At 48.4% G+C, this 12885-nt stretch overlaps 1 protein-coding gene across 16 annotated transcripts in view; it reads right to left on the reverse strand.

Moving 5' to 3' along the window:
• Positions 1 to 12885, reverse strand: part of NOX5 (NADPH oxidase 5) — a 54127-nt gene that overhangs the window by 31386 nt on the left and 9856 nt on the right. For 7 of the 16 annotated variants that reach the window (XM_053272627.1, XM_053272623.1, XM_053272621.1 and 4 more), the window contains one exon: positions 9909 to 12505. In XM_053272627.1, coding sequence (XP_053128602.1) covers positions 10074 to 12425 — 2352 coding nt within the window. In that variant the 5' untranslated portion in view covers positions 12426 to 12505 and the 3' untranslated portion in view covers positions 9909 to 10073. Of the gene's footprint in view, positions 1 to 515; positions 670 to 1307; positions 1543 to 2667; positions 2879 to 3848; positions 4000 to 5078; positions 5203 to 5744; positions 7226 to 7262; positions 8355 to 9908; positions 12506 to 12885 lie in introns of those variants that run through there. The other 9 variants (XR_008311470.1, XR_008311465.1, XR_008311467.1 and 6 more) reach the window with 4 other exon arrangements.

Here is a 12885-nt window from a genome sequence, read left to right on the forward strand (position 1 = left end):
TTGCACTTCCCTCTTTCCATGTTTTAATTTACGCCATAAAATAAGGTCTTGAGAAGTACCTAGAAATAAAACAGGTAAATAAATGAAATGGCTAAAATGGCTCCCTGTCCACCAAAGGGTTCACAATCTAAAAAAGAAACATAAGAGAGAGACCAGCAGCTGCCACTGGAGGGATGCTGTGCTGGGGATGGATAGGGCCAGTTGCTCTCCCCCTGCTAAATACAAGAGAATCACCACTTTAAAGAGGTGCCTCTTTGCTCATCTAGGTAGCAGGAGACATAAGACGGGTCGTTCCCAGACCTATGCTGGAGATGCTACCAGGAATTGAACCTGGGACCTTCTGCAAAACAGAGGCTCTACTGGCGAGTGACAGCACCATCTCATGCATGTGTACACGCACGCATACACACACACACACACCATAGACATTCTTAAGATTAGAAGCATACTTCCTCTGGCCAATCCTCAGCTTCAGATTTAAGGGCTTGGGGACAACCCCAGAAACCAGCCCTTACCAAAGTTGGCCACATGAGCCGCTGTGTGGACTGAAGTGAGACCCACGATGGCATAGCCCACCAGCTGGTGCAGGACAACATTCTGGTCCAGTGGCAGCACTCTGGACACCCAGGTAGCCCGTAGCCACGTGAGACATCGGCGTAACATCAGTACCTTCCAGAGAAAAGAAAAACCATCACTGCAGAATTACGACTATCACCACTACTGCAAATATTTACATACCGCTCTTCAAGAAAAGTTCCCAAAGTGGTTTACACAGAGAAATAAAAACAAACAAACAAAGATGGCTCCCTGTCCCCAAAGGGCTTTCAGACTAAGAAGGAACATAAGACAGACACCAGCAACAGCCACTGGAGGGATGCTGTGCTGGGGATGGAGAGGGCCAGTTGCTCTCCCCCTGCTCAATAAACAGAATCGCCACGTTAAAAAGGGGCCTCTTTGCTCAGTTAGTAGGGATTAAGTGAATGGATATGGGAAGCCACCATCTTGTGGAATATGGGTGTCCCACCACAAGCGGAATCACGGAGTCTTTCAGCTGCAAGAAAGGCATACTTTGGATGTCCTTGCCAACACCTTGCAAAGCTTTTGGGGGTTTTTTAAAACTTAAAATTGCATTTTTCGAAAGGGAGAAAAATGACTGAAGATCATGGGAAGCACCCTATTGTCCACCTCTGTGTTCAGATCCGGATTTGGCATCCTAAAGTTCCTGCAAGGCTCATGCAAAAATGAACTGCGTCTCCTACTTGGCGATCTGTCCTGCCTGGTAAAGGATGCCCCATAACATCACTCACCACGACGAACGTACAGTTGAAGTTCAGGCACTGTCCACACCCTTTCGCTATCAGGATCCAGACGCCAGAGCCAGCGTGCTTTAGTGCCGCAAGGGTGAAGAGGAGGAGATTTACTCCTGTGTAGCTGCCCAGAAAAAGAAGCTTGCTCTTGTTGTTGTGCCAATAGGCTGGGCTCAAGCAGTGCAGTTTGTGGCTCTTCGGGGGGGCCGTGGGGGGCTTGAGCCAGCTGGCAGCACTGCAGGAGCAGAGAGGGAGGGGGAGAGGAGCACGTGAGGATGCGGCAGGAGCAGGCCAGCCTCCAATGGCCACAGCAGTCAGCCGCTCTGTCTACAGGCACTCTGGAACGCTGGGACCTTTGTCGGCCTCAGCCCTGGAGTATGTGTGCACACACAAATTTCCAACATGAAGAAAACCGTTGATGGTGTAGATTGGAACATAGGAAGCTGCCATATCCTGAGTCAGACCATTGGTCCGTCTAGCTCAGTCTTGTCTACCCAGACTGGCAGCGGCTTCTCCAAGGGTGCAGGCAGGAATCTCTCAGTCCTATCTTGGAGATGCCGCCAGGGAGGGGACTTGGAACCTAGATACTCTTCCCAGAGCAGCTCCTTCCCCTGAGTGGGGGAATATCTGACAGTACTCACACACATCAAGCCTCCCATTCATATGCAACCAGGGTGGACCCTGCTTAGCTAAGGGGACCAATCCTGCTTGCTCCCACCAGACCAACTCTCCTTGGCCTGTGGGTGGCATCTGGGGCAACTCCAGCTCCACACCACACCGAAGAGAAGAACATCAGAACATTCGGAGGAGAACCATAGTCCTGCCTGTCCCTGGCTCTAGCAAAGCTGCAGCAGGAGGCAGCAAGAGCTGGAAGAAAGAACTGTTGATCCAGCAAAGGCTGCCTGCAAATGGAGCAGTCTGGTAGGAGGTGGGAGCCCCACCCCTTCCTAAAGCTCAGGCTGGCCCTGATCCAAAGCTGGTGCCTGGCTGGCCTCCCCTTCCTCCTCTCAAGCAGGCTCAGTGGCAGGGAGGCCCCGTGCAGCTGGGCAAGCACTTTGCCTCAGGTGTTGGAGTCTGAGAGTGCTGGCACAGTGTCACCTCTGCTCTTGAGGTCCCGGAGGGAGCGATGGAGGGGGTTATGGGGACAGGACAGGAGCCACACTGAGGGGCACTGGCCCCCCAGAGCTCCTCCAAGGGGCCGACACATTCCAACAGCTCAAGGTCTGATGGATCTAGAGGGATTCCATCAGAGCTGGGGGTCTTAGTGGGGTGTTGTCCTCCCCTTCCTCCGAATGGATCCTGATGGGTATATACAGGGTATGAATGGAGAGGATTAGGATGGAGGTTGCAGAGGAAATACCTTATGGTTAAGTTCTCCATGACCTCTGGAAAACGTTGCAGTTCCTCCCTCAGCTCCTCAAAGGTGATGGATCCACTGCTGTCAGAGTCAGCCGACTCGAAAAGAGCCCTCGTGAGATCATCGAGCTTCTCTTCCGACAAAGATATCGAGCTCTCTTTCAGGCACGATTTCAAGACAGTGCGTAGTTCATCAGGGTCAACAGATCCACTGCCTGCAGTGACAGAGGATTTCCAATGGACACCAAATAAAATTAACTGAAACAGACCAGTTTTTAAGACTTCACTTTTGTGATATTCTAATTGGCCCTAATTAGAGGTCTTACCCCCTGCTTTCGCTCTTACATTTCCACAAAGACATGGCCGGACTCTAGAGTTCCTTCCTCTGTATGAAACAGAGGACTCATTCATAACTATTTCTTTTTTTGATATTGAAAGCAGTGCATGTTGCCTTTTCCCAGTGGGCTGGTCGTGTGAATGCTCCAACCTGTCTCGTGACCCATCATTTGGTGATTCAATCCCTTTTAAAAAAAGATTCGGTTTGTTGACATGACCGTGAACTGAGTGGAACAAACGTCCGATCTCGTTCCGGGAGCTCTGCACACTCTTGGGTTTTGGTTGTGTGTGAGTGACAAAACAGGGGGCAGGGAGCCTGCTCGTCAGAGTAAGCCCCAGGTGGGTAGGAAGGAGGAGCATGCTTTACCTGGGTTCCATCTTCAGCTTCAGAATGGGGTCAGAGGAAAAACCACCCTACCCAGCTGGGGCTGAGCAGACAGTCACATTCCCCATCTCCCAACTTGTTCTGCACTCATCCACAACCAAAAATCAGAAGCACGCATAGCTCCCGAAACTGTGACTGTTTTCACGGCTGTGTGAACAAGCCTATTATATTTCCAGATCCAGGGAGTTGCAATCGAATTCTGCTAGCACTAGGGCTGAAATGAAATCCTGCACAAATCTGAAAACTGCCTTTCTTGAATTTCTGTTACCTGGAGCTGTTAAGAGCCCCGGATCCCGGAAAGAAAACAAGACGGCAGCCCAACCACTCTGTGCACACAGGCCAAGTCAGGATCACTGGCGGCCACTGTCATGCTTGCGGACATGGCAAGGGGACAGAGCAGATCCACACCTGGTTTTGATAGCACAGGAGGAATGAGAAAAGGTGTGTGCCGTTTGGAGTTTTACCGTCCACGTCGTACACCTGGAAGAGGAAACGGAGCTTGTCTGTTTCACTTCCGTGGACCAGCAGTTTCAAGGCCTCCAGCAGCTCTTCCAGACTGATGGTGCTGCTTCCGTCCGAGTCAAACAAAGCAAAGAACCGCTCAGCGAAAAAGGACTAGAGGAGGAAGGGAGAAAATGTTTGCCAAGTCCACTGTGGGGCAGAAACCAGCCTGTATTTTCACTAGGGCTTCCTCTAACATGATGGGGAAAGAAGTGGCCAAACCCTTGGAATATATTACAGAACTAGAGACTCGCGGGCTTAGACTTGGGGGGTAATTCAAATTTGGGGGAGCCAGCCCCTCCAGTGAATCCCGCCCAGAGTCCCCTCTAGACTGTGGGGTCCCTCAGTCCCTCCCTGGCTGCTCACCTGTTCCCCTGGGCCTTGCGGAGGTTCCCTCTCTGCTCCACTGTATCATCGTCTCTTGTCTCTGTGCTGCCCTCTCTGCTCCCACTTCCACTCCACATGTCTTCCTGCCCTCCCTGGCCTACTTGGTTTCCATTGGCCACTGCCCCCCACCCATGCCCCCTCCCACACAGCATCCCAGAATTCATCTTTAGGTAACACACTCACTAATCTATATACCAAAAGAATTGGGGAGGGGAGAGGTGGGACTGTGGCAGGAGATCTGCTTTGCCTGCAGAAGGTCCCAGGACCAGTCCCTTGCAAAGTCACCGGGAGGAGCTTTCCCAGACCGCAAGCTTTACTGTGAGTTCGAAGTTGCCCCCCCCCCCCCCAAACTGACACAAAAAAGTGGATTCTTTTCTTGGATATAATCGGGCTGTGTTAAATACATAAATCTAAGGTGCAGCGAAAAACCCAAATTGTGTGTGAAGTACTCCCCAACAGCTCTCAGGGACTTTGGGGTAAATCTAGCCAATATGTGAACGCACCCCCTCCATTCTGGAGGAGATACGAGCAAAAAGCCGGGTGTGAAAAACTTCCGGGTAGGGCTGGAAAAGACCCCTGCCTGAAACCCTGGAGAGCCCCTGGCCTGCTGCCCATCAGTATGGACAATACTGAGTGAGATGGACCAACCATTCGTTTCAGGCAGCGTCGTGCGCACCGCTAAGGGAGGGGCACCGACAAAAATGTTTGCAGTCTTTGCTTGCATGTGGGTCACCTGAGCCAACTCAGAGCTGCAACATCACTTTGTTCGGCCAAACTTGGCTTCCGGCCGCACCAACGAAACTTGCCTCCTTCACCTTGAGAGCCGTTTTGAATTCTTCCAAGTCGATCTCTTTGTCTTCCCCAGCAATACTCTCAAACTGCCTGGCTACCCATTCCAGCCATTTGGTGTCGTCATCTAAATCCATTGGGCTACGGAACCAGAAACCAGAACAGCTTGTTAAAAAAAGCATGTCTGCAGTCAACCACAGGCCAGTGGCTCCGCTTTCTGCTCTTGCATTTTGCATTGGCAGCGGGGACATGGCTCTCAGTCTTCACAAGGGTGTGAAGGAACGGCCTCGGGGACAGCAGAAACTGCTAGTTAAGGGGGGGCCGTCAGTGCTATTTGGGCAAATGAGCGGCTGCACCCTTCTGCATCAAAGATGGCCCTGGCCCAAGGTGTTTTGGAGCTGGAGTCAGAAAACCCAAATGGCAGCAAAAACAGAACAGAACCACAAACAACAGGGTCATTCAAATGGTCAAGAGCTCTACCCTAGAACCCAGCCTCCCCTGATTCAGGAGCAAATGGGAGTGCACTCAGCCCCCAAATTAAAGCAGGCGGCTTCTCCTCCCCCAATTCCAATTGTGTTAACTGCCCTCCTAAGTGGCACTAAGGTCCCAGGGAGAAAGAGCTGTCTGAAAATGCATCTGCTTGTTTCAATGATCTGAGTCCACCCGTTTGGTTAAATCTCTACCTTTCTTGCTCCTCCAAGTATCTTCTCAATCTTCTCATCTCACGGTCAATTTTCCTGCCGCATTAGCCTCAGCTTGAAGCTGGCTATCTGGCTGCTGCATTGTATTTAAAAGACAGCCGATCACAGCCGTCTGCCACCTTTCATTCTTATTCACTCCCTTGATGCTCCTTAAAAGACCTAATTGGAAATATTGGATCGCACACAAGGCAGCCTCAGAGTCGTGCTGGGCCTTTATGCTTATTTGTTCATGTCAGAAAAACATGGGGGAAAGGGTCTCTTGTCACTCCCTACCCTTTTACTGGTCTTTGAACAAATCCTACTTGTAAGGCAACAAACTGTGTGGGAGAGGGTGCCCCCCCACCCAAGCTGGGGGCGGAGTTGCTATGGGAATGTCAAAACCAAGCAGCATATAGTAAAACCATATACAGTGTTCTCTTCAGATTAAAGAAACAGGTTCTAAGTTTAAGGTGACTGAGTTGAAAGCTGCTTATTTGGGAAGACAAAATCCAGCCTGACTCCCGCATGAAGGAGGGAGCATTAAACCAGAGATGTGCTAAACCACCTGTACTTTTACTCAAGCAGATCAGAGGGCCAGAGTGAGGCAAAGTGGTGAGAACAAAATGGACTATCTATCTATCTATCTATCTGTCTGTCTGTCTGTCTATCTATCTATCTCCCTCCCTCCACATCACAAAATATCTTCAGGGCGCTTTCCAGATTACAGGCTACAACAGTGTCACTACTGTGCTTGCGCACTGCCTCTGTTTCAACATCGAAGTCCCTGTGCTGTCAGGAAGGTGCTATTCACATTTCCAATGCCGTCTTCTGATTTTATCCTTGCATTTTAGTCCTACGACGTTGCATGCACGTCGCAAATAAATAGTTGCATTTCCCCACCGTAGGAGGGTTGCGCAAGCTATTTACATTTTCAAAATGATCCTGCCAAGCCGAAACATTTTACTGCGGAACAGCATTTAATCTGGAAAGCGCGCAGATGAGATGCCAAGTAAGAGAACTGGAAGGGAGCAGAACTCCCTGTAACAGGGATTTCCAGATGTTGTTGACTACAACTCCCCACAGCTCCAAAGGCCATGGCAGCAGGGGATGATGGGAGTCAACAACATCTGGGAATTCCTTGTTACAGGGAGCACTGGGAGGAACCAAAAGGTCACCCAGTCCAGTCTCCTTGCCCAGAGGGGTATCCATCCACTCCCCACACCACAGATCAGTCTTGGACAACATTTGGCACTCAGAATGTTTTTGGTCTACAACTCCCATGATCCCCAGCTGTAATAAATTATGGATCATGGGAATTGTAGTCCAACCACAGCTAGAGCACTGAAGGCTACCTACCCCTGCCTCAGTGTATGCCATCCCAATGATAATGTGCATCACAACAGAGAGACTTTGCAATACAGCAGGAACAGGACAACCCCCCCCTCCCCATTTCAGGCGACTCATGCAAGCTAACCAAGCCACCACCCAGCAAAGGGAAGACAAACACTCCCAGCTACTTACCTGTAATGTCTGTCCAAGAGGCTTTTACTGTCCCTGTAATGTCTTCTCCAGCTCAGCAAAATCCTTTCGCCAGCATTTATAGAACCTCCTTTTTTTCCTGACTTAGTAGGTTTATTTGTTAAGATGCCGTGTTTTAATTATCTTCTCCGCTTATGGACAGTCCGGTCCAGTCTATCCAGAATATCCCTTTCAAGACAGAGGAAGCTGCTTGAATGTAAGCAACCACTCAAAAACAGGTGCGGATGACTGTCGTGTTGCCGTAGTAGTTTGAAATGGACAAACAAAAACATTGGTTGTCTCTGTGTGACCATTTATAACCATTTGCAAAGGGAAGTACAAAGTGTTAACCTATTTAACTGGTCTGTTAATTATTGATTGCATTGAATAACAGGAGAGAAAGGATTAAAACAGTCAGTATTCCATGTAGCCGTGAGATGGACTGGTAGTTAATTGCTGGGGGTAGTGGGGAGTTTCATTTAGCCTTTCCATTGATTTTTTCCTCCCAGGATTATCCATCCTTCTGGAGTGTTATTGTCTTGCTGTGAGCTTGGGATAGTTAAGTGGCTGCCTAGGCTTCTGTAAGTTAATCCCTAGGATATGGGCAAAGAGACCTGGAAGGTGTTTTGCTAAGGACTTTGAAGAATCCTGGATGGCTCCCATCCTGGAGAAAAGTGACAGAGGGACATACTTCTTGCCTCCTGGGTGCTTTCCAGATTAGACCCTGCAACGGAGTCACGTTGGATCTCAGAAGTGTGCTTCCACACTTCCTGCATTGTGACACCACAGTCCCTATGCAGACAGCAGGGTTCCATTCAGATTTCCAATATCTGATTTCGAATTTAATCGCTGAGATAGAGCTAGGGCGTCGTATATCCGGCATAAAAAAGGCCTCTCTGGGAAGAGCAGAAGGTTTCATGTTTTTTCGGGTTGTTAGTTTCTGCGAGACTGCTCCCCCTGCTGTTTACGTTTCGAAGGTGACTTGCCTGAACGGAGGCATTTTGTTGCTGTTGAGCAGCTAGTCTGGAAATTGCCCTGGAAAAGATTCTCTGGAAGGTGTAGGGTTACCTGATTCCCCTTCCCTGCAAGGTGCGCCTGTGTCGTATCAGTGTAAAAAAAAGCAGACAAGCTGTTAGATGGGAGAGATAAGGAAGGGTTCTAGAGAGAATCTGGCATGAACAACCTAGGCAGAAGAACACTGGAGCATCTTGGAATGCAGCGTTTGGCATCTCTGCTGAAACCCATTACTGACTTCCAAGAACAATCTGTTATCTTCTATCTCCATCCAATGTTCAGCCTGTATATTTGTATAAATAAACCAAATTGTATAAGTCCGCAATGACTCTCTTTCCAAAGGAAAGTAGGATCCAAGATGCACCTCAAGCCTCTGGAATGGCTCGCTGCTCAAGGAAGTGGGGCGGCTGGAGGCAGCATAGCAGTATTTATGATGGCTGCTACATTTTTGTCTCATTCCACGTTCCCCTCCTGTTTTAGTTACCATCTTAATAAAACATAGCTAAATTAAACTACTGATTTGCCACAAGATATGGCAATGGTCACAGGCAAAATTACTGAGCTCCTTGGAAGTATCTGGCCAGCCACCACTGGAGAAGTGTGGGGTGCTTTCCATATTACACGTGACATCAGTGTCACTATGTGTCCATTAAGAGGAGAGCTGGTCTTGTGGTAGCAGATATGTCTTTTCCCCTTAGCTAAACAGGGTCCATCCTGGTTGCATATGAAAGGGAGACTAGAAGTGTGAGCAGTGTAAAAGATTCCCCTCAGGGAATAGAGCCTCTCTGGGAAGAGCAGAAGGTTTCAAGTTTCCTCTCTGGCTTCTCCAAGATAGGGCTGAGAGAGATTTCTGCCTGCAACGTGGGAGAAGCCGCTGCCAGTCTGTGTAGACAATACTGAGCTAGATGTGCCAATGGTCTGACTCAGTATATGGCAGCTTCCTATGTTCCTAAGTGCGCTTCCGAACAACCTATGGTTTGACTCTGCAGTCCCTGCGCTGTCAGCAAGGTGCCATTCACATTTCTTTCAGACTTTATCTTTGCAGTTCAGTCCTACAACGTTGCATGTATGCCACATAAGCAAAAAAATAGCTGTATTTTCCCACGGTAGGAGGGTTGCGCAACACTGCCTAGAGTCTTTGGAGGAGGCGGCATACAAGAAATTTTTAAATAAATAATAAATAAACATTTATGTTTTCAAAACGATCCTGTCAAGCCGAAGCATTTTACTGTTGAACAGCGTATAATCTGGAGACCGCCCTGGACTCAATGGAGCCAGAGAACGGCGATGTAACAATGTGGAGGTGATTGCCTCATTGAGGGTTTCTTTATATTGTTTGATGTCCATACTGTTAGAACCTTATGCCTTAAAAAACTCAGGCCTTTTCTGCAGAGATGGTTAACATTGTACCTTAACCCAGAAGGCTCCCGAGCTTGGGTCTTCAGATGTGATTGGACTACAACTCCCATCCTCCTCAGCCACAATGGCAGGAGGAGTTGCAGTCCAACAACATCTAGGGACCCAAGTTTGAAAACCTCTATCTGAATTAGTTACTAAACTAAACATTTAAATTCACATTCAGCAATAAGTATCCCAAAGAACAGTTCAACAGGAGAGGGAAAAATGAGAGAGAGAGAGAAAATAAAAGATTTATTTAAAAATAAGCATTTAATTCCAGACTTGGAAATGGCTACAAACAGATATATTTAGATGGCTGTCACAAATGAGAAAGTGGGCTTCCAATCATACATAAAATCTGATGAAAAATATCTATACTACCAAGAAACAAAATATATCTTCTTAAGAAACTCTTTTCCCTTTCATGGCTTTTTTTACAAGCTCCATGTCTTCCTTTAGCAACTGTTTTAGCACCTTTTTGCTTTGCCTTGGTTTTTCCCCACAGAAAACACTCTTTATGGCATTGATGACGGCCACTGCTCTGTTGACAATCTCCTTAGCTGCTTTTTCCCTGGGCGATGGTTGTGAGTACATAGTCAGTTGGGGACTAAAACCATAGAGCAAGTTAATAAAGGCCTTTAACCTTCCTATTTCCATTTGTACATCTTTTGCCTTTTCTTCTAGAGGCTCAGAGGGAGTTTGTGCCACCTCAATGGTCAGCTGTGGTTCAGGCGGAGAGGCTGATGGCATGGAACTGTTCTCAAACAAGACTTCTGTCGCTGGTGAAGGTGAAGGTGCCGGAGGTGAGGAACTAACCTCAAGCAAGACTTCTGTTGTTGGTGAAGGTGCTGGAGCTGAGGAACTAACCTCAGTTGTTGGTTCAGGTGGAGGTGCAGGTGAGGAACTAACCTCAATCAACACCTCTGTTGTTGGTTCCGGTGGAGGTGAAGGTGGTGAGGATTGAATCTCGATCAAGAGTTCTGTTGCTGCTTCACCTGGAGATGCAGGTGGTGAGGATTGAATCTCAATCAATACCTCTGTCACTGCTTCAGTAGGAGGTGCAGGTGGTGAGGATTGAACTTCAAGCAATCCTTCTGTCACTGTTTCAGTTGGAGGTGCAGGTGGTGAGGATTGAACTTCAACCAATATTTCTGTCACTGCTTCAGTTGGAGGTGCAGGTGGTGAGGATTGAACTTCAAGCAATACTTCTGTCCCTGCTTCAGCTGGAGGTGTAGGTGGTGAAGACGGAACCTCGATCAAAACCTCTGTCACTGTTTCAGTTGGAGGTGCAGGTGGAGAAGACGGAACCTCGATCAACACCTCTGTCACTGTTTCAGTTGGAGGTGCAGGTGGAGAGGACTGAACTTCAAGCAATATTTCTGTCACTGTTTCAGTTGGAGGTGTAGATGACGAAGAGGGCTCTGTCACTGTTTCAGTTGGAGGTGCAGGTGGCGATGATGGAAGCTCGATCAACACCTCTGTCACTGTTTCAGTTGGAGGTGCAGGTGACGAAGACGGCTCTGTCACTGTTTCAGTTGGAGGTGCAGGTGGCGATGATGGAAGCTCTATCAACACCTCTGTCACTGTTTCGGTTGGAGGTGCAGGTGACGAAGACGGCTCTGTCACTGTTTCAGTTGGAGGTGCAGGTGGCGATGACGGAAGCTCGATCAACACCTCTGTCACTGTTTCAGTTGGAGGCGCAGGTGACGAAGACGGAACCTCGATCAACGCCTCTGTCACTGTTTCAGTTGGAGGTGCAGGTGGCAAGGACTGAATCTCAATCAACAGCTCTGTGGATGGCTCAGGAGAAGGTGCAGGTGATGAGGGACGAACTTCAAGCAATACCTCTGTCGTTGGATCAGATGGAACTGCTGGTGGCGAAGGATGAACGTCAAGCAACAGCTCCGTCTTTGGTTCAGGCGGAGATGCTGATGGTGTGGCGTGAATCTCGAGAAGCAGCTCTTGCTCTGGTTCAGATGGAGGTGCTGGAGGTGAGGGATGTATGTCCAGCAGCACTTCTGTCGTTGGCTCAGGTGGAGGGGCTGGTGGTGAGGGACTATTCTTTTGCTTCAGTTTCTTCTCCGCCTCTGCTGCTAGTTCCAGAGCATTCTTAAGGTAGTTCTCTGCTATTTCAACATACTTGTGGAGACCTGGATCTTCTTTAACAGAAGAAGGTGCCTTCTGTATTGTATGGATTAATGTGTCAATCAAGTCCAAGATGTCTGCACCTGAAGGGTGATGCTGATGTTCCTCTGTAGTCTCTTCAGTATGGCTTTCCTGTTCTTTTTGTTCAGCGACTGCTGCGTGTAACTTTTTAACATTTTTTAGGGACTCCACCAGACTTGCCAAGGATCCATTTGTTAGTTGATCAAAACTCTTACTTTCTTCTTTGGTAGTACCTTTCTCCACTACACTGACACGCGGTTTTTCTAAGGTAGTCTCAGAAATGATGGCAGCTGCTGCATTGGCAACACTTTGGGAAGTTTCTGGAGTCGTTATTTCAGAATGCAAAACCACAGATGCCTCTTCATCATGTCGGAGTTTCCAAAACACGGTTGTAGCAGTAGGGTTAATTTTTTCAACCATGGAAAGTGTTTCTATGGGTTCAGTAACAGTGGGCTTCATATTTACCCAAACAGTGTCCACAGTTTCCGAGGGCGATGGAGAAGGCTCTGCGATTGATGCTAAGACCGTCCGTAGCGGTGAGGTGGCTGTTTGGACTGCTGCTTGCCGTGTTGGGACGTTTTTCACCATATCTTGCAAAATGTCCACAAGGTCATTCAATGTTTTCTCTTCCTTCTTTGAGGCCACTTCTTCAGCTAACGGAGGAGACTCTGCAAAGCATAAAGTGAGGCCAGGTAAACCACGGGTGCACACATTTCTTGCTCACTTTCTGCAAGCAACACAATTTGCAGGACCCCTGACCAGGGTGTAGCTGTAGCACCCCACATGAGGCTGACCCATTGGTTGACTCCATGATTGTCCAGGGCCCTTTCCAGATTAAACCCTACAACAGGGTCACTACGGATCTGCTAAGTGTGCTTCCATACTCCCTGTGTTGTGACACCACAGTCCCTGCGCTGACAGTAAGGTGCCGTTCACATTTCCGATGCCTTCTTTCAGGTTTTATCTTTGCATTATAGTGCTACAGCATTGCATGTGTGTCGCAGAAAAGTAATTGGATTTTCCTATTTTAGGAGTTTGAGATTCTGGG

Source organism: Hemicordylus capensis, chromosome 10 (genome assembly GCF_027244095.1).
Source record: "Hemicordylus capensis ecotype Gifberg chromosome 10, rHemCap1.1.pri, whole genome shotgun sequence".
NCBI lineage: Eukaryota > Metazoa > Chordata > Lepidosauria > Squamata > Cordylidae > Hemicordylus > Hemicordylus capensis.